At 27.5% G+C, this 23,051-nt stretch overlaps 1 protein-coding gene across 12 annotated transcripts in view; it reads right to left on the bottom strand.

Annotated features, from left to right (window-relative positions):
• The window catches only part of PMCA (plasma membrane calcium-transporting ATPase 3), a 428,157-nt gene that overhangs the window by 137,761 nt on the left and 267,345 nt on the right, over positions 1–23,051 (bottom strand). For 11 of the 12 annotated variants that reach the window (XM_067273462.1, XM_067273313.1, XM_067272783.1 and 8 more), the window contains 2 exons: positions 22,120–22,254; positions 11,085–11,123 (listed from right to left, as the gene is read on the bottom strand). In XM_067273462.1, coding sequence (XP_067129563.1) covers positions 11,085–11,123; positions 22,120–22,254 — 174 coding nt within the window. The remainder of the gene's footprint in view (positions 1–11,084; positions 11,124–22,119; positions 22,255–23,051) is intronic. The other variant, XM_067273250.1, reaches the window with a different exon arrangement.

Below are 23,051 nucleotides of genomic sequence, written 5' to 3'. Positions count from 1 at the left end.
GCAGTTATTTTGTTCTACTGCTCCAGGAAATTTTCACACACAGTCCACCCTGTTCCTCACCATTTTGTAACACTACATATTTGGTAAGATTAAGACAGGTATTTTTAGTGCCCACAGAAGAGAAAGAGAGAAATAAAAACAAATTAACCTAGTGAGAATGAAAATAATTCAGGTTACAATTGGGGGTTCCAACCTCTCTCGAGAAAAAAAAAAGAGGATGATGTAAGGCAAAAACCACAACTAGATTCATTCTTCAGAACATTTCTGAACAGATTTTGTTTTCAGAACAATTTTAAAAAATTAAATAAAGTTCTGTACAGTTTAAAGTTGCCAACTGTTGGATATTTCCAAAATCCACACAACAGAAAACTGGAGAGACTATCACAGATATGACTTTACTCAAAAAATATCTCAGCAGTTCCTCTTAAAAGTTAATAAATACATATTTCTTAGAAGATAAAATCTTTTTTTTTTTCCTGAAATACTAATTGGGCTCATGCTTTTACATCTATTTTCGGTATGTCTCAGATACAGAAATATAGATCAAGCCAAAGTGAATATAATCAAAATACTGCACTTTATCAGAAAAAATAAAGTTAGTTTGAAAATACACACACACACACATTTTAATTTTCTAAAAACTTAAGATAGACAGGAAATTAGCTAAAACAGAAATTCCCAATGAGATTGGTAGAGATCAAGATGAGCAAATTAGATGTATTTATGTATGTATGTACAGGGTATCATATGAATTTTAAAATTTGATTAAATGTTTTTTTTATTTAAATATATATTTCAAATAAGCTACAATTTTAATGCTTGTTTAACAATTTTTTACTTGTTAGTGGAATGAAGATATTGTCAACTTTTCTATTGTCTTATTCATGTACAAGAGTCTCTCATATAAACTGTGATATTGCCACGTTTATGTGAACACTTGTATCTTGCCATTTAATTAACTTACTCATCATATTTCATTTATGTGCATTTGTTTGCATCCATGAACTCATACAAAACGAATACACTATAATTTGCCAGTTGTTAATCTAATTGCGCATATAGACTATAGTTTAGTCAGTCATTTATATTTTGAGCTGTATGTAACACAAAATGTAAAACAACGGGATGTCGATTATCTTAATAAACTGGAACAAAGCACAATTTTCATATAATTGATCTATTAATTAATGTGGACATGCATATCATACAATATAGTAATATATAAATTTAATTACTGTATTTTACAGACTATAAGACGCACTTTTTTCGGTTAATGTTACCTTAGGTTCCAAGATGGCGGCTCGTCTCTGATTCCAGCAAGGAAACAGTGGTGATGCACGTTTTCCTAAACCTAACCTATTCTAATAAATTACCATAATTATTAGCAACCAAATTATTAGAATAAGTTAGGTTTAGGAAAATGTGCGTCCCCACTGTTTCCTTGCTGGAATCAGAGACGAGCCGCCATCTCGGAACCTAAGGTAACATTAACCCTTTTTTCTTCAAAAAATTGCCTCCAAAATTCAGGTGCATCTTACAGTCCGTAGCATCTTATAGGTATTTTTTTTAAAAAATTGCTTAAAAATTAAGGTGCATCTTATAGTCCGTAAAATACGGTAAATAGAACAATACCTCATTTGCAAAAGTAATTGTATATTTTTCTTTGTACAAGGTTGACCAATTTTTGCAGCATGATCTCAGACTTGTTTTGATAGTAGTAATTGTATAGAACAACACTTTGTTGTTCCTAACACAACATTGCTGTTTTCAATGAAAAAAATTGCGTCAGCTTGCTTTGAAGCATTACTGTTTTCTTTTTTGTCATTGTTTTCATCCATTTTGTTAAACTTGTAATCATCAACAGACATTCTGTCACATGTAACAATGTCATCCTCATTTAGAAGCTAAAATCTGAAATCATTATCTTCACTGTCTAACCATACACATCATCTTCACTGCACTCTTCAAATCATCTGAAACTCCTCAATAAATTTACATTCTCTTCATCAAGATTATCTTCTGATGATCAAAGCTTCCTTTAAGCATTTTTAACTTCTCCCTTGTTAAAGAATCCAAAGCTTCAGCTTCATTGATAATGCTTTCTTAATCATTCTCTGCCAAAAGCAAATGCCATATAACTTATTTTTAATAAATCCTCTTACGTTTCTCAAAGTTTTTACCTTGATCCAATGGTTGAAATACAGCATTGTTGTTTATGGAAGATATATTATGCAGAAATCATTGTCAACAGTCTTAAGAACTTCAACGAATGGATGAGAAAGTGCATTGTCCAATAGTAGTAAAATTTGCTTTTTTCTTTTCTTGTTTATGAAGATTTAACATTTGATATGAAGTGCTTAGTGTATAATTCAATAGAGAGATCTGTATTCATTCATGAACTCTTCTGTGCATTGTAAACTATAGAAATGAAAGCAGTATTTTTAGAACAGCAAGGCATTTTGGATTTTTCAATGGCAAGGTAATCCCTTCAGTAACTGCACTAGCATTAACCACAATACACAATCATTTATCATGCAGCAAACATTTATTATTCTAACAGTTTCAGTCTTCTTAACCAATTTTCAGGATATATCTGAAAGCTTTGTTCTCTTTAAATTGTAAAATTCAAACATCTCCTGAAGAAAGTTGTTTAAAAGACCAAAACCATTGGAATAATACCATAATTTTGCGGATTGTCCAGCATGTTGATCTAACTGGGAAAGACTGTAAAATCAGATATTTCTGTATGGTAAAAACTGGATTGCCAGTTTATCCAGAGAAATGCTGGCATGCCAGTTTAAGTAGGGCATACATCTCTCTCTAGAACATACATGAAAAAAAAATAAATGAGTTTTTATTCTAAAACTGTGAAACTGTTGGCATTATATCAAAAACTAAAATTATGTGTTTAATCTTTGCATTTTGTCTTCTTTCTAATGATGTAAAATATTTGTGGAATGTCAAAAGCTTTTTTATGTTTATTTTTTGTAATTTGATTCAAAATATATAATATATATATTTACTTACATTTTTTACTTGATAGATATGTTTTCGAAATTGAACAATATTCAAACTAAATTGCAAAAAAAAGGATATTAATATAAGTTAAGCTCAATCTGTTTTCTTTGCTTTCAATCCAAACTTGACTTGTTTGTATCTATAAGGCATCAACTAAATTTTTGTTATTTTGATATCCTAATGATAACTTAGATGAAAAAATGTCTTGCCAGTAGACCATATGGCCTGGGATCAGTAACATGGGCTTGTTTTGCTTATTTTGAATGTTAGACTATCATTTAGCAGTAGAAAATTGATAAAACTTATTAAACATAATGCTTTATAACAAAATTATAATCAATATGTTTACTGTGTTCTATGTCACTGGATTAATCAAACAGCATATAAACTAAAAACACACAAAACTGGAAAAAAAAAAGTTTCAATATTATCATATAAACAGAAAACAACATAATTTGAAACCAAGATTAAAAAGGAATGTAGTACTTGAACCTCAATGATATTTTGTGGAATCCCACTAGATTGAAAATTGGAGTCTGCTGGTTCTAGCAAACTCCCATTGTTAACCAAAAGTTGCTTTTTACCAGCATAATTCATGTTTCCATCAAAAAGTATGGTGAAAACAGACTACCATTATGAAAATGTACTTAGAGCAGCTGAATGTTGAAATTATAGTCAAGTAATATGTATTCAGACTTGAATTTTATAACTTGCATAAATTGGGACAAATTTTCTGAAGGAATTTGTGACAATTATAATTTTAATTAATGCGTATTGGCAATAAAAAAGAAATAAAGAATGTAAAGAACACCTTATGTCATATGTAAATTACACTTCATTGTGTTGAATAAACAAATATAATTTTAATATTAGTAATATTCAACATTTACAGAAAGGTTCAATAAAAATTTAGAAGCATTTTCTGAATGGTGCATACAAATACATCTATGTGAACTTAAAACTAATGCAAAGCTATGGAAAAATATAGCAATAAATATTGGAAAAATGTGAAAAGTAATCTACAAGTTCAATTAATGTTCATATTCATTCATTGTTGATGCACTTCTGATTATCAAGCAAATGTATATAAAATATAATATAGTATATAATTCTAAAATGGGAGTGCTGCTACATAACTATTAGTACTAGCATAACAAAAATTCTTAACCTTGTTTTACAGTTCGGAGACCACTTGCATAGTGTGGGCCTATAACATCATATTTCAAAATTTTAAATAAAATAAATTTGTTATTTCTAAAAGCAGTGCTGTATTTACTATAATAATCTCAGGTGAATAACCTGTAACTGTAGTCTGAAACACAAATAATTCATCTGTGTTTGAAAGATAATTTAAAGGGAGATATGGGTTATATGCCTATTTTAAATTCAACACATTCAAAACACACACAGTAATGTTTACAACATAAATTTTTATCTTCAGATTATTGTTCAAAACACCTTTCATACATTTCATTGACAGTTAAACAAACTTACAAATCTATTCAAATTTGAAAAAAGTTTGACTAACAATCAACAAAATTAAAGATTTTTTCAAATGATGATCTGAAGATGAAAATCCATCTTGGAAACATTAATCAATGTGTATACAGGGTGGGCCAGCGAAAACGAAACGGCAGAGTGTTCGTGTTCGTCCAAGCAAAGCGCTCGGACAGGTCGATTTTACTCTCGAGGGGACATCTTTTGCAATAAAGTTTTTGCGATTCTGAATGCAACAGAAAACAAAAAATTTTAAAAACTCATTTATTTTGTATTAACTAAACAAGCATTTATTTTGAAAAAAATGTTTGTTTAGTTAATATTCAGAATTGCAAAAACTTTATTGCAAAAGATGTCCCCTCGAGAGTAAAATCGACTTGTCTGAGCGCTTTGCTTGGACGAACACGAACACTCTGCCGTTTCGTTTTCGCTGGCCCACCCTGTATATACAAATATCAACTACTAAAACTTGATAGTTCTATATTAGAGCCAAATGATTGCCAGATTTAGCAAAAGATGGTGCCTAGCACTTACCTCTAGTGTCAATTACTTAGCACTTAACAGTAGTAATAATAGCCAGATATAATTCGATAATTGTTTGGCATTAACAAAGATATTATGAAAAACTAACTAAGTATATAAAACCTTTGATTTGCTTTAAATAAAGAAGTTTTTTTTATCATCAATTATTAATAGATCTTTCACAAATAGGATTACCAACAAACAGTCTTAAATCTAAAAGATGTTTCTCTGGTGTTGAAACAAATTATTATTATTAAAATTATTTTTTAATAATATTGTCTTTGTTCAGCTTTCTTTGAATTTTTCAGTTTTTCAAATGAAAAACACTTTTTAAATTCCAAAGTATTTAAATTATAAGTTAGTACTGAATCTTTTGCAATCTATGCATTATTTAAACTGAATAGTTATTTTATAGAAATTAAGTAACAAGAAAACTGATTTAAAATACAAAAACTAATATGCATTGCATTAAAATACCAGAAATTATTTTAATAAATGTTTTTGGTCTATTAATTACATTAAACCGTAGTTAAAGGCAATGCCTGTTTCTAGTTTCTATTCTTTTAAAATTTCATAATTTGTACAAAGATATATTTTTGTAATCAGCAACAAAATCATTATATCTTAAAAATCAATTATCAGAACCAAAACAAGTAAAGATGAAACTTAAGTAAATCTTTGAAATTTTCAAAATAAAGAATTTAAAAATCTCTATTTGTAAAATTATTAAATAATGTAAATGTACTAAAGAAGGAACTGCAATTGAACATCAATGCCAAATGATCTGCTTTATTATAGGTTGTCATTATACCTAATTATTTAATTAGCCTTAAATTATTTGACTAGAGGTAGGTCATTAGTTGATCATCTCATGATTTTAATAAGTATAATAAAATAACTTTTAATTTAGAATTTCTGGAAGAAAAGAATTGGTCCAGAATGGGACTCAAATCCACAATTCCTGCTCACTGTGCAGATGAATTGCTAATTACACTATCCAGACAATCATCTGATCTTCACTTCCAAAACTATTAATTTGAACAAATTAATTTACAATAGATTAATAGCTCAAGAAGCAGAGATTGGATAGAAGTCCAAGTTGCATAAATGGGAAAGCATCTACATGGTAAGCAGGAGTTGTGGGTTCAAGTCCCACTCCAGGCCAATTCTTTTCTTCCAGAAATTCTAAATTAAAAATTATTTTATTATACTTATTAAAATGGTCATGAGATTGTGGCCTAACTGCCTACCTCTAGTCAAATTACTTCATATCTAATTTTTACATTAACCTTATTACAGCACAAAAATATAACAATTGTTTATATATAATTTAACATTTATGCCAAAAGCATCCAATTCATATGTGAAGAAATAATTATATCATTAGAAGTAAATATCAAATAATAAATCTACTTTTTTACATTTGAAAAATACTAGTATTCAAAATATTATATATTATCATAAAATTAATTAAAAAAACATAATAGAAAAATCACTTAGTTTTAAAGTATGTACGTTTGATATCTTACTTTATTAATGAATTTTAAACTATTAAAATGTTAAATATACAAATATACAAGAGTTTGACAACTTTTTACAGAACAAAATTTTTTTAACTTGAAATAAATCTCAGTTAAATGATTGTTCCATATAAATAATGCACAAAATGAAATAGTTGTCATTCATTTTTAATACTAAAAAGCTCATTTTTACTTTTAAATTTAAATCTGATGTTTTTATTAAATCTCAAAGTTCTAATAAAAATTAAATATTAATAATCATAAATATAAAAATTATATAATGGAATTAAAAGTAAAATCTCAAAAATACAAATCTCTTCAGAAAAAATTAAGAACTGTCTCAACAAAAGCAACTATTTTTTAAATCAAACACTTTGAGAGTTATATCCACATCTTTGGGACAAATCCTTTCAAATGGTATTCTGTATCTAAATACTATAAAAATTTAAAATTTTGTAACATTCTAAATCTGACAAAACTTTTAGTAATAAAACTGACCATAAAAAAATTGGTAATATAACAACTGTCACCAACTTAGGAATAGGTTATGTTTAGAAAATAATTGTACTGTTTATTATTGCAATCATTTTTGTTTGAGAATTTTGTAATTATTACCTTTAAATCATTTTTGTTGCATTAGTTGTTATCTAAACAAAAACATCTGTAATGTAAAAAATTTGCACGAAATAAAAACTTTTGACAATTTAGACAACAGTCAAAATTTTTCTTAGGAGCTTTTCTTTGGTAAAGATAAGCTTGGCACCTTGAAGCAAAATGCAGAAAACAATAATACAGGTAAAAATCTTGTGGATACTGCTTTAAGTGCCAAGTTTATCTCTACCAAAGAAAAGCTCCTAAGAAAACTTTTGGCTGTCATCTAAATTGTCGTAAGTTTTTACAGATGGAAAAACTTCCAAGACATTTATGTTTGGATGTCAATTGTTTTTAGTTTAATAATTGTATCATTATATCAAGACATAAGATGACGACATACAATTTGGTCACCAAGCAATGATCAACGTGCCCACATTGAACATGCTGCTTACCAAATGCATCATCAACCAACAGTTTAGATATGCTGTTTAGAAAACTCATTATAAAAGTTAATTCACATAAATTTGAGCTTTTGTTATTTTAGATAATATTTTGAATAAAATTCATTTGTTTCAATGCAACTATCCTTATAAGTATAAAATTAAGCCATAAAACTGAAACTTCTATGGGAAACCCCATGAACTTTGACCTAACAACAAAGAAAGTTTTACAAGCACCTCACTGATAACAAGAAGAGCTTCTATTTAAAAATTTAAGCTTTCTAGACCCAATAGTTTCTCTCTATGAGCATCTGCAGTGCCAAATGAGGAGAAAGAAATAATACAGCTTTTTTGGCAATTTTTGCATTTTTCTCGTTGCTTATATTTCAGCAATCACTTCATAGAAGATCTTGAAATTTTGTACACTACATAAGAAAACAAATACCTTTCAAATGAGATATTTGGAAATTACTTTAGATGTTCGAGGCAGAGAAACATATGTCTGAAAATAATCAACTGATTCCTGTATATGTATAAATTTTTGTATGGTTCTTTTATTGTTAATTTTATTTAAATATTTATGTATAATTTAAAACAATGTAATATTTAAGTCAACTAACCTGAACTAAACAGTAAAGTTATCATCACATAAATAAACTTGGCAGTATTTTAATAGAGTTTAATAAATCATTTTTATTAACCAAATATCCTACTCAGCTCATTAAACAATAAATCATCCAACACTGTTGCTGAGAAAATGTTTATTAAAGAAACATTAATGTTTTCGACCTAGTACAATAGGCCATCTTCAGATGTACCAGAAATTCAAATGTATTTAACATTTAAATTTAAACAAATTACTGGATAAATTAACCAATAAATATTAAATACACTGAATTAACAAATATAAAAACGATGTAAATAATGTAATAAAATAAAAATATCGCATGTAAAATAAAATAAAAATAAAATAAATACACAAAAAAAAATGCCACTAAATGTAAGGACAAGAGTGGATTAAGAATTTTTGTGTTTTAGGTAGAACTTCCATGCGGAAGCTAGTCCATCTGTATCTGACGTTAATACAACCATCTTTTAGTTTACTTTTATATATTTCAATTTTTTTCTTTGTGTATTGCGAGTGATGGAGAACACATAGTCCTGAGGATTGAGAATCAGGAATTAAAAAGGACTATATTGGGATCACAAGACATAATTTAGCTACCAGACTTAAGAAGCACAAATACGATGTCAACAAAGGGCATTGCAGCACAGTATTATCCTGTATAGCACAAGCAGAAAACTCAATGGTCAAGTGGAATGAAGCGACTATCCCCGGGACTATGCGTTCTCCATCACTCGCAATACATGAAGAAAAAATCAAAATATATAAAAGTAAACTAAAAGATTGTTGTATTAACACCAGAGATGCAGATGGACTAGCTTCTGCATGGGAGTTCTACCTAAAGCACAAAAATTCTTAATCCACTCCTGCCCTTACACTTAGTGGCATTTTTTGTGTATTTATTTTATTATTTTTATTTTATTTTACATACGTTATTTTTATTTTATTACATTATTTACATCGTTTTTATATTTGTTAATTCAGTGTATTTAATATTTATTGGTTAATTTACCCAGTATTTTGTTTAAATTTAAATGTTAAATACATTCGAACATTCTGCTGTTTAAATATTAAATATGTTCGAATTTCTGGTACATCTGAAGATAGCTTATCGTAGTAGGTCAAAAATGTTAATGTTTTTTTAATAAACGTTTTCTCAACAACAGGTGTTGGATGATTTATTGTCATTTTTATTTTTACATCAATATAAACTTAAGATGATCAAATTCAATAAATTATATTAGTAGTGCTGTTAAAGAAAAATAAACATAACATACAAGGTTGAGAAATAATTTGGATAAAGTATACAGTAATGTAGCTCTGTACCAATAGTTGTCTCTGCTTATAGGCATTTATATCCAATATGCGGTTTACAAAATGACATTGCCCATATCAAACTGTACAAAATTGAACAGCAAGTTGTTATTTGATTTTTGATAGCCTAAGACATTACACTTACAAATTACCGAGATCCATCACAGGTATGCACAATATAGATGCCATTATCCATGACACAATGTCTTGAATATCATGCATGTCAATTTGGATTCAAAAGCCTAATCAGCTCAAGTCTATGTTTGTTCAGCCTTCCTTGAACTTGCAGGTTTTTTGCAGAAAAATAAATGACTCTTCATATTGTGCATATAACTTGTGAGATCTATTACTAATTTGTAAGTGTAATGCCTAGATTGTCAAAAATCAAACAACAATTTGCTGTTTGACTGTGGTGCACTTTGATATGGACAATGCTATTTTGTAAACTACCTAGTGAATGCAAATGCCACATGGAAGAGATTATTATTGGTACAGGGCTGTATTATTGTATACTCTTTCATTATTATTCTCAATCTTGTTCACTATTCTTTTATAATTTAAAAAATACATTTAAGTAAAATAAAACTTGTAATTTAAAATTGTAATAAAAAAACTTATATAAAAATTTATTATGTGATATTCTCTTATTGTATTAAGATTGTATTAAGAAACATGTTGTAATTGAAGATTTTGGATATAGATGAAGTAATCTGAACATACTATAAAAGTTTCAATAGCAGTGTGTTCTTTTTCATCTTGCTTTCCTGATAATGAGCGAGATAACTCAGAAGTATTTAAAAACTGTATAAATGTTCTTTATATATTGTTCTATTTTTATGTAAATTAAAATTATGAAGACCAGTCTAATTATCATTATTATATAAAACATTTTTAAACACCTTCTTTGATAGATATGTACTATATACATATTATTTATCCATCAAAGAAACAGTCCCTGTCCTGTGTATATATATATATATATATATATACATACACATTACACACATACATAAATACACTATATATACAGGAGAAAATGCTCCAAAGACAGTTGTCTCTCCACCTCATCTATTGGCACATCCCTGGATATGTATCTTATTAATTTAGACTGACAAAAAACATCCTAAAAGAAAATTTTGTTAATATAACTGTCTTAACTTCCAGATTATTACAAATTTAATTTGTATACAGAATATTTCATACCATGTTAATCTGAATTAAACATGAATTTAATAGTAAAGCAATGTTTGAATTCAACATAAATAGTTACTTCTGTTAAAGCAGTTCATTATAAGCAATAATTTACTTGAATTACAAAGTCTTGCAATTTTTTTGAAAAATTCTGAGATTTTAAACAATCATTACAAAACAAATTTCTAATACAAACCTAAATCATAATAAAATTACATTCTTAAAGAAAATCTTATATTTATAATAAATCATCAAATTTAATAACAATTATTATTCATAAATAAGTTATTAATTAATATTAATATATTATTATGAAAAAAAGATTAAATTATAATGCATATTAAAGGGAGGATTTGTAATCACCTGAATCACCTTTCTTCTTTTTACGCATCTTTTTAGCTTCTATGTTGAATGCATGCAGGAGGGGAAAAGGGATTGAAAAATTAATAAAGGTAATAAGGATAATAACAGCAAATTAAAGGATAAAATATATATAAAAAGTTTCAATTTGATTAAATTAATTAAAAATTCTTTTATATTTTTAAACAAAATTTAAATCATTTAAAAAATACAATAAATTCAGATAATAATTAAAACAAAAATTATTTATAAAAAAGGGAAATTCTGTTTGATATCAAACTTATTATTTAGTAATATATACTTATCATATTTTATATAATTTTAGTATTCTATTTAATTATCAATTTTAAAGATTTAATCTATTTATTAGTTTAATATATTATTATTTGTAAGTGTATATTTTTTAATATACAAGTTTTTTGAGAGTAAATCAAAAAATGAAGGAAATTATTTTCATCAAACAAAGAGGAGACAAATGTACACACATGCAGATTTTATATAAAATCTGCAGATATATATTTAGTTATTTATTTATGTATTCTAATTTAGTTCATTTGCTTTTCCCAATACTTCAATACTTATCTCATTTGTTCATAAGCTCTCTAATGCCATACTAAATAAATTATCAATTAATATATTTAATAATCAATTAATAATCAATAAATAAATTATTTGTTTTTGATAATTTGATGTCACTTTTCAACTTTCTGACAGAGTGGTAGGAAGAGTCACTTAGATTTTTACACATGGATTGGAGGGAAATTTCAACTACAGTTTCTAAAGCATTTCAAACTGCAGTCAAATAAGATTGATCATGATGATGATGAACACCTTTAGAAAGAAAATAATTGTATTTATAGTAAAGGTGACTTAATTTTCTCTTTCATAATGGCACAAAATCTTGCAATATTAATAGTTATTGAATACTATTAGGAACATAGTATATTAGACTCAAGTATCAATCACAATATGATTTGATCAATTTTTTTTATTGCTATTGAAATGTGCTGATGGTCTAAACAATCTTTATCAATTTTTATTTATAAACACATTTTCCTTTGATATGCTATTTTCCTTATTGAATTTAATGCATTTGATCGAGTGCATGAATTTAAAAGGATTTAATGTGTATTTGCATTATTGACATTTATTATCCAAATCCATTATAATGTAATTGAAGGATAATTATTTTGGTTTCCATTTTTCAGTTACTAGAATTTAGCATAATCAACTAATAAAATTCATTTAGACTGCATTTTAATAAATATAAGGGCTTGAGATCACTCTGTCATAGGATATTAGTTTTATAAATAAATTGCCTTTATTTTTTGACTTTCCATTGTAATTAAATAACAAAAGTTAAATTCAGCAATATTAAATAGCAGCTCTAATGCTGATTCTAGTAGTAAGATTTCTATAAATATAATATAAATATAATTTTTTCTTCTAGAAACTTCTATAAATATAATATGGATTACTGTATAAATTATATAGGAACTATCTGTAAACTGTATACTAACACACTATGTACACGTGTGCACAAGAAACCACCCCCCCTCTCACTAAAATACTAGAGATTTTATTATTTAAAATTAAATTAAAACTGAAATATAAAAATTTTATGCATTTATATTTTTTACTACTATTTCTATTTTTTACTACAGCATTAAACATATTATTATGATTGTATATTTAGAATAAGTTAAATTTATTACATGAATACAAGTCCAATCTCCAACAAGACAAAATATGATACAATACTGGCTTAAACACATTTTTTAAAATCAAACAATGAAGCAGTTAAAATCATATTCCAAATTACTGATTTAACTCAAACTATGTCTAAACTGACAATTTAGTTACATTTTACAAATTCCACAAATTTTTATCTGCACACAGGAGATATATATATTTTTATGATAAAATATTAATTATAGGAATACTTGTGTTGCTGATAGAGTAGAATTATTTGACCCCAGTCAGAGTGAATGAGCAGTTTGGTTGAATTTGTAGATGTGTGGGCACTGAAACAAGTCTCCTTCAAAAATTTAACCATTTTTAATGTGCATTCAAAAAGGAGCTTAAGTAATTTTCAGAAATAACTTCAAAAATGTCTTTAAGTCTGAAACTATGTAATTTTCCTTGACACATCCCTCAGTGAGATAGATGCCCCATGATAGCATTGACTTCGAGTGTGGTGTTCAGACTGAGTTAACTAAGTGAAATTGGAAAAGTCCTTGGTAGTCTCACAAGGAAACAGCTAGATGTCCTCTCTGATTCAAACAAAACTTGGTCAGCACATAGCCCTAAACACAAAGTTCCTTGTCCAAATAATAGGACCCACTTCTCAAGCATTTCCAAAAAACAGGCCTCTGAAAAATGAGTGTTTAGCTTACAAGTCTAAGTTCTACATATCATAAAAAAATAGCATAGTCAAGTGGATAAGGTTTTACATGCTGGGCCAATATGATATGGGTTTGATCCTTTGACAGTTTCATTTGTTACACATTAAAAAAATAAAATAAAATAACTATATTTTACTATTTTACCATATTATTAGCATTATTATTACTATTCTTATTCCTCACATAAGCTTCAGATATGGTGGTATTGTTTTATTTGAAACATAAGCACATGAGGAAATTGTCCATAACATCAACAATTAAAAGAAAAATGCTGAAACTATGCTATCCTATTTTCATGTCAGGGACTTGTCCTTTTTGTCCATGAGCTTAAAGAACTAATGTCTGAAGCTTATTTTCCTGTGTTAAAATAGTATGTAACCAAAAGCTAAAATATCTGAAAATAAATATAAAAAAAATAAATAAATTTTATTTAATGACATAAAAGAATTAAATCTACAGAAACTTCGTTTTTGCTAAACAGGAAATGACATAAAATGAGATTAAATATTGTGATAAGTTCGAAATGTGAGGAATAAGAATAGTAATAATAATGCTGATAATGATACGCTAAAACAATAAAATAACTATGTTACATATTTTTTTTAAAACTGAAGTCACCTAAAATCAGGCCCATATCTAGTAGTTCCAGCATCTACAACCTTATCCACTCAGCTACTGCCATTCTTATGATACATAGAACTTCCAGACTTATAAACTGAACACTCAATTTTCTGGGAACCATTTTTCTAAAATGCTTGAGAAGTGGGTCCTATTATTTGGACCAAGAACTATTTGTGTTTAGATTGTGTGTTTTCCAAGTTTCTTTCAAATTGACATCATCATCATCTGGCCATCTCCTTGTCAGCTGAGAAGATGAAGCAAAAAGACAGGAACAAAATAAAAGATTGTAACTTGAGTGGTCTTTAAGCAGTTACAGAAGGACAGCCAGGAAAGAATGCAGGAGAATAACTGATGGGGAAAAAGCCCAGCATCCTTGATTCTGCAGTTTATATAGAATTTTTAGTGAATTAATAAGGTTCTGATTAATGTAAGCCTTCCTTCTTTGCTTCCCTAACTATTCTCAACAGGTCAACAATATACATTTTTTCTATGTGCAATTTCTCACCATTGTGACACTATTTATTCTATATCTTCTTTTGTTGTTAATTTCTGTTACATTCACATCTATATATTTAACTATTGAACGCATGTCCATCTGTCTGTGTAACGTTATGCCAAAAACAGGCATAGAGGCGCACCTATCATGTGTCATATTTCAAACATTTAAAATTTAAATGTTTGAAATTTTAAATAAACAATATAAAGTTTAGTTTTTAAGATGAAGAATTGTATACATTTATATATATTAAGTGCACCAAACTTTTAAAAATTAAGAACATAAATTTTTCATATATTAAGTGCATTAAACATGCCTCATAGGAATTTGTAATGCTGCTAGAACACCCACTAGGGGGCATCTGGGCCTACTAATACCTTACTAAACATCAGGTTAGGTTCCACGCCACTATCATAATACAAATATCTTAAAAAACAAAACATTTTTTCTTTCTTGCCTGCCAACAGCCTATAAACATTTATGCTCTAATTTAGTAAGTACATAATAGCACTAGGATGGAAAAAAGCCCAGAAAATCCTCTCAACAGCAAGGCAAAGGCTGAAAATAACAAAGTTTAATATAATTAAAAAGTACCAAATTATCAAAAAAGTCTTAAAGCAAGGATAACTGTACTAAAGAAAATGTTTTTTTGCTTGTTTGAAGTAATTTTTGGACCAAAAAATTATGTACTGGTATATTATATTATTTACATTTACTAATTATATACAATTAATATTTTGTAGTCTGATGGTAATGTTTCATTTTGTTTACGTACAACAATAGACCCTCCCTCTCTTACTAACAAAGCAGAAATTCAAGATGCCATTATTATTCTAATTTATTTGCTTTATATTTTTAAACAGTATATTGAAGAAATACATTTTATATTAAGGTAACATTTGGGTACTTATTAAATCATTGCATAGTGTGTCATGAGCTCACACATTACCTATGAAACTATTATTCTAGGAGAAGGATGGTAAGTAAATTATTTTTACTTATTACTAACTGAATAACAATTTAATGGTTTAATGTTAACTAAGCACATCTTTAAATTTTTATAAGTTTTTAGAATACTCATTTTGTTTAATTTTGAAATGAATTTTGCTTTTGATTTTTTTTAAATAGTGTGCGTTAATGTAAATAAATTAATATAAAAGTACCTGATTTTAAGATTTAAGAAATTTGTTTGTTAAAATATATGTAACTGTAGATGCCAAATACTAATACAAAAAGCTAATACTGTCTATATACAAAACAATGCAATAGACAGTCACAATACTGTCTATTGCATTACGAAACAATATTTATTTTTTTAAAGTACTTTTGACAGTATATAACTGATCTCTACAAGCAATATTGTTCGTAGAGAACATTTGAAGAGTAAATAACCATGAGCCTGTTAGCCTTATTGTTATAATTATCAGACATCACACACCTTTTTGATTTCTTTAACACTTAATATTCTAGAATGAATTTCAACTTTTTTCATAACGCTCTTCAGCCAAGTTACATATACACATTTTAACAATATGTTATTATAATTAAAATACACATAGAAGAAACTAAAAAATGAAATACAATACACAGATAAACCAACATTTGTATTACTATATAACCATTATATAAAACATTATAATAATAATTATAAAAGATCTTAATAAAATTGATGTTAATTTACCAAACACTAACCATACTTGAAGTTAATTCTCTACCTTACATATATTGTTGTATGATACCAAAATGAAAACCATCAAGAACTGTGTATGTTCTTTATCTTCTTTTTCAGGTCCAATACACCACAATCAAACCTCAATCTCACTGTCCTCAGCTTCTGTGCTGAATTAAAGAGCTGTTTTTGCTGAATGTAAGGGTCACTTGCATTTCTTGGCTCTTTAGCACAAAACAGAAGCTGAAGGGCAGTGAAACTGAGGCTTTTCCACAGCATTTAGCAGTGCTGCAGAGCAGCATCTTGAAGGGGTTTAGACTGGCTGTCTCACCAGTCTAAATCCCTTCTAGCACTGAAACAATGAATTTAAAGGACTAAGTTTATAGAACATTTTTGGATCCCCTAGGTCTTTAGAAAATGCTATAAAAATATTGGCACTATCTTGCAGAACATACTGCATATTTGTAATAATTAATGGAGAAATAACTTCATACCAAATGAGATTGGAAAGTAATACTAATAAAAAACCTCATTCAACATAGAGACTTTTCTTTGTTTCCAGTATTGTTTAACAATAAATCTAGGCAAGATTTTCCTCAGGTCTATTTAAAATGGAATGTATTTTGGAATGTTAACAAATTTTGAAAAACTTTCAAATTCATAAAATACAAAAAATTGCACAGTATCATCGTTACCAGAGAAAAAAAAATACAAAAAAAGTATAAAAATAAATATTAAAAATCAATGTATCCAGTATATTATCAAGATGATGCGATCTCTGTGTGTTTGCATTAAATAGTACTGGAAACAAACAAAAGGCTCTATATGTTGAATGAGGTTTTTTTATTTGTAATAATTAATTTACATTGTTATACTTTATGTATTTATAACATTATATTAATAATAAGCTATTAATTTCAAATAACTAGACTCACAAGTACTAATACTTCAAAAATAAAACACTTGAGTTTGTTTCACATTTATTTATATCGTAATAACTTTTGAACAGATTTTTCAGCTTAGAAATTAGAAATAAAATGTTTTTTCTATGTTATAAATACCAAATTAGCAAGTCTAATTTACAAAATACACAGACATACAAAATAAAAAAAACAATTTAGGTATATAATTTTGCTACCAATTATTTTTATATTTCTTCTATGTATTTAGAAAACAAACATTCAATGCATCACTTTTTTCACATAACTAAATTTCAATTCTTCAGCATATTGTACAAAATAATTTTTTTGTAAGTATTTATTTATCTATAATTTTTCATGCTTCGATGAGTTTTTATTCCATTAATATTTACTATAATGATGATTACTTTTAGAAAATACATCTGCCATTATCAATTGTTATGCACACAATTTTTTTCCTTTTTCTGTTTTAAATATTTTCATAGAATATACACGAAACAAAAGAGTATCCCAGTATTTTCCTAGGAAATCTCTAGCTGCCATTTTTAATATGTTTGATATGATGATATAATTATTGTAAAAAAAACAGTAAATTTTAATATGAAAAAAATAAAATTTTAAAAATATATGAAAAAAGTAAAGAAATATTTGTTTCAAAATGCAGTAAGACCCCGCTTAACATGGGGATGCATTCCTAGACGACAAAGCACTAAACAAAACAGCATTAAACAAGGTCATTTTAACAGAGTAAATAGGGATAGGGGAACACACAACCAAAAGTAAACAAATTTTACTTTAAGTTATTTTTATATTAATTTGTATAATAATATACGTTAAATAACAAACATATCCATACAGAAGTATAAAGTTCATTTTTTATGACGAAGGTCCTGGCTCTTCTGAAATTCTTGTTTTTTGTGATAAAGTTGCATAGTTTCATTTGTCGCTTTCTTTTCCTTAAGCAAATGTTGGTAGCAGGAGATGGCATCCAAAATGCCTCGTCTTGCTTTTGCACTCCTTTTAAAATCTGGATCATTTGCTACAAATTGATTGACAATCTCAGTTATCATTACCAAACTTTTACTAAGGAAATCTGTAGAAAAATTCTTTGGGTTCTTCATTTTCACAGAATCACTATTTTCCAAGTCTACACAGGTCTGCCAGTTCTTGAAGGTGATCATTGGTAAGGCTCTCACTAGAAACCTGCAGTAACTCCTCAATATCCTGGTCGTCTACATCTCCTAGTCCTGCTGTATCAATTAGGTTAAGTTTGGTCATCCTAATGATACAGAAATAGGTTCTTCTCATTGAGAATTCTTGGATACCTTCAGCAATAACTTCTTCCACATTTCGTTCATGCATTTATCAGTTAATTCTTGCCAAGCAAAGCTGATATTGCCTATGGCATCCATAACGTTATATTTTTTCAAAATTGCACCAAACATAGATTTAAAGAAAGTACCCCTATTTGCCACCTTTTTCTGACTGGTTTGTGTTAGTAAATAATTGTATTATATACGAATCAATGAAATTCCGTGATAATTTAAATCAGCATAAATTTTTAGCTTTTTTTAAGGCTTCAAGCAGACCACATTATATCAAATCAGTGTTAAGCAAGGCAGCATTAAGCAGGGTCTTACTGTATGTGTTATAAGCATAAAAATGCTTAAGAGCAAGATGACAAATGTAAAATTCTCCATTTTTAGAATTCCATACCAAAATGCTAAAAACAGAAAAATAGTTGTCAGTGAAATAAACAAAAGTTAGTACCATATTCAAATAAAAGAAGCTCGAGCTGTTTTTGAGAAAGTTAAAAATAAGGATTTATAATAAAATTTTTGGTCTATCATTTGGCCAAACAGTAGACTAAAAATGTTCCTGATTTATGTTCTTGAAAAATGTATTATAAGCCATCTTGTATCTAAATTATATGAAACTTTAAAATCTAATACGTTATGTCTTTATTTAATAGTAGTATACTAAATTACTATGTATACTATATAACCAAATACAGTCAAACCTGTTTTTGTGCGGTCTTTTTCTGTGCGATTTTTATTTGTGCGATTATATGAAAATTTCAATCAAATTGGAACATAATTGACTCCTGTAAAATTTTTAAAAACTCTATTGGTTGTTTTCTATGACATCAGCAGGTTTTTTCATTTTTTATTCAGAAAAATTTTTTTCTCATACGTTTATTTCGGTCCCCTCTTATTTTAATAGCATAAAAACCATAAATATTATGTTATATTTGAACAGATGCAGGTAAGTTAGCTCCCCTTCAGCTTTAGACTGCAGGTGTGAAATTTCACGCCTTGTTAAACAAAATAACACTTCCTGCAGCTATATTTATCAAATAAAATCATTATTTAATGATTATTTTTAACTTTTTAATGTTAGATTCATATTTAAGTGGAAATAATTAATTAATATAAAAATTTAAATTCTTAGAGGATTTTTTCCCCATTAGGTGTTGCAGAAAAAGGCCCAAGGAGTTAAAAAAGCAATTCCTAGTTATTTCGTACGGTTTGAGTTATTTTCTACGTGAGACTTTTTTTATGCGGTCCCTATTCACCGCATAAAAAAAATATTTTTTTAATTGTGTTGCGAAAACTATTTTTTATAGCCACTCGTGAAGTTTCGCGCGATTTTTTTTTATGCATTTTCTTTTATGCGGTCCCTATCCCCCACACAAAAACAGGTTTGACTGTACTACTCCACACTTGAACAGCAAATAGTGTCGTCCATATTTTGTTTGATTTGAAAATCATTTAGAACATTAATTTGTTTTTATAAATTAATTCAAAATATTAATAAATAATTGAAATCTCTAAACTAAGTCTTTATTACCTAAATTATACAACCTTTATCTTGAATCATTAATACAAATTTTTGATAAAGTGAACTAACTATTAATTAATATACACACTAAAGTACTGAGTTTGATATGGGATAATCTCAAATTTATACAATAATCATTAACAATTGAGACCTTGTGAATAATTATTGCATTTAGAAAGTGTTTTATTCATTTACAATATGCATTTCAACCAAATAACTAAGTAGGAGAAACAAATTATACTTTTTTTAGAAAATTAAAGGTAAAATTTATAACTTGTAACATGCCAGTTAAAAGTGTAAATTTTATAATTGTAAATATTTTTAAAATATCTACAATTTAAGTATCTTTCCAAAGCAAAACGATTATGTTGAAATTAGACACACAGCCAGTACAGTGCAAAAAATAACATCCTGGAAATGAAATGTGGGTTTACAGAATTGTTTTTGAGGATACAATAAAGCTTCGTTAATACATACAAAATTTTTGTTCAGTTTAAAACTCTGCATAGCTTCTAAAAAATCTTGTAAACCAGGGATGTCCAACCTTTTTGTTTCTCTAGGCCACATTGGAAGAAGGCATGGAGTTTTGAGCCACAAGTATATTGTGGCCCAATCCTTAAATATACAAGTATATTTAAGGATTAATGTGTCTAGATTATAGTAATAAGTTTTAAAACTTTATCGCGAAAAAGGATATTTAAAAAAATTACTTCTACAGAAAGTTTTAATTTTTACTTAGAAATAGATAAATTTATTTATTATAACGGAGACAAACAAAAGTTTATTTGAAGAACACAATTATTTGTTTTATTTGGGTCTCTAATTAATAAAATAAAAACAACAAAACACCATTTTAAAGTGCATTTTTACTCAATATATTCATAAATAATATTTAGTCCAAAAAGTAGCCAATGCACCAAATGATATTTTTTGCGCCAAACTAAAAAAAGGGTAGCCAAATTTGGTGCGAAGTAGCCAAATCTTGCAACGCTGGAAGGAATATTAGATAAAGCTTGAGTTGTGACTCAAAGGATTATAGACCCAAATTATAGACCCAACAGAAAGAGAGAAAGGCCAAAAGATAAAGCAGTGAGAAAGATTGGAAAATTAAGAGTCAATATTTGCAGAACAGAAGGTCTATTTAACCTTTCTCACAACTTTTTATCTTTTGGCCTTTCCTTCCTTTCCCCGAATTTGGGTCTATAATCCTTTGAGTCACAACTCCAGCTTTATTCAGTATTCCTTCCTTCCTTATTCATACACTTCCAAGTATTTGAAAATATTTCCTTTCCACTCAAAAATAAAATATGTATAAAGGTTTACAGCTTTGCGAAACTTCTTTTTTGAAGTTTATGCCGTTGAAATAAATAAATAAATAATTTAATCGGTATAGTTTACACATTTATTGGGCCGCATTGGAACATGCCTTGGGCTGCATGTGGCCCGCAGGTTGGACACCCCTGCTGTACACCCACCTTTCATATTCCTTATACACCCACCTTATATTCATGCTCTACCAGATCAAAATGACAGAGGCGCATACTGAAAACTATAATACGATAAACAAAAGATAATTGAAAATTTTATATCATTTTTATTCTATCTATTATTTTATTTTAATTCACTTCATCATTCTATTTTGTTGTTCTTTGTTTAAACACTTCATGTTGTCATATATTGAAGAAATATTTCAAAATAAAAAATGTATTCCATAAAAATTTTCTAGAATGTATTTTAAGTTCATTCCACTTCTATGTAGAATGTTTTTATTCAAATACTGTTTAACCAGAGAAGCCTAAAATAAAGTGAGTAAACATACATTTTATATTAAAAAGTTTATAAAGTGGTTTCTGAGTCTTATTTTATTATATAGTTACATTAAACAGTAAATCATAAAATAAAATTCTGAATCTAACTTCTTTAAAAAAAAAGATAACCTATTTCATTAAGTTGAAAACATTTGTTTGTTTTAGTTTTAATAAACTTTTCTCAGCAGCAAGAGGTGTTACTGTTACTTCATTAGGTATCTAACTTCTTTTTTGAATTTAAATTAAAATAATTTTTAAAGCTTTATTGTATTTCCTACCTTTTTTCCTTTTCTTTTTTTGAGCTTCATCCTCTGTCTGTGCAGCACCAAGCAAAGTGAAAATGATGCCAGCTTGGGAATTAACACCTACAGCAGTGACAAGCATTTTACCACTGCCTTCCATTATATGAGTCCCTATATGAAAAAAATAAATATTGTTTATATAAATATGACAATTCTGCATTTAACTATGAAAACAAATTATGAGTGCATATATGTTTCGTAACAATTCTATATAAAATACAAACAATATGTTGTTCTTCATTCTGAATAAAAACTCCTGGAACTAAAAATTTTATCATCAAAACCTAAACTTTGACAACACAAATCTTGATTCCAAACTGGCCATTTATTTTTTCTTTATAAGAATTATTTCTTCTTGATTTAATATTGCTATTAATGAATAGGAATAACAGAAAAGTTTCTGTATGATGAAATATTCCAATTATACTAATTTATTTTTACAATGTAAGAAGCTACATTAGTAAGATAAATTAGTGTATAATGATTAATTAATTTCAACATGGAAATACAAAACACAGCTTCACACTGTAAATAAATCTGGACTTCTAAAGCATCAAAGTTGTTTTGTATGTATTAAACTAAGAAAATAACCAAAATTATAAAAATTTTATAGTATTATTATTTAAAAAACCATTTTTAAAGGCTATACTTGAGAAATCATCTTATTTATATTTCATATTTGATATTTAATTTCATAATACATATTTTCTTCTACTTGTATATATTATACAGAAAGAGTAAAAAATTTTGAAGTATTTTGAAATGCTGTATATTATTATTACTACTGTTTGTACCATACTATGATCATTAGTAATTTACAACTGTAATATAATTTATTTTTATACTTATATTCAATATGTATGTACTTTTATATTTAAACCAATGATTTTATTTCTATAAAATCAGAT

This window comes from Centruroides vittatus, unplaced genomic scaffold, assembly GCF_030686945.1.
Source record: "Centruroides vittatus isolate TY-2023 unplaced genomic scaffold, ASM3068694v2 contig_10, whole genome shotgun sequence".
NCBI lineage: Eukaryota > Metazoa > Arthropoda > Arachnida > Scorpiones > Buthidae > Centruroides > Centruroides vittatus.
Note: the sequence above shows the minus strand (reverse complement) of the source record. Positions and strands in the feature narration are given on the sequence as shown.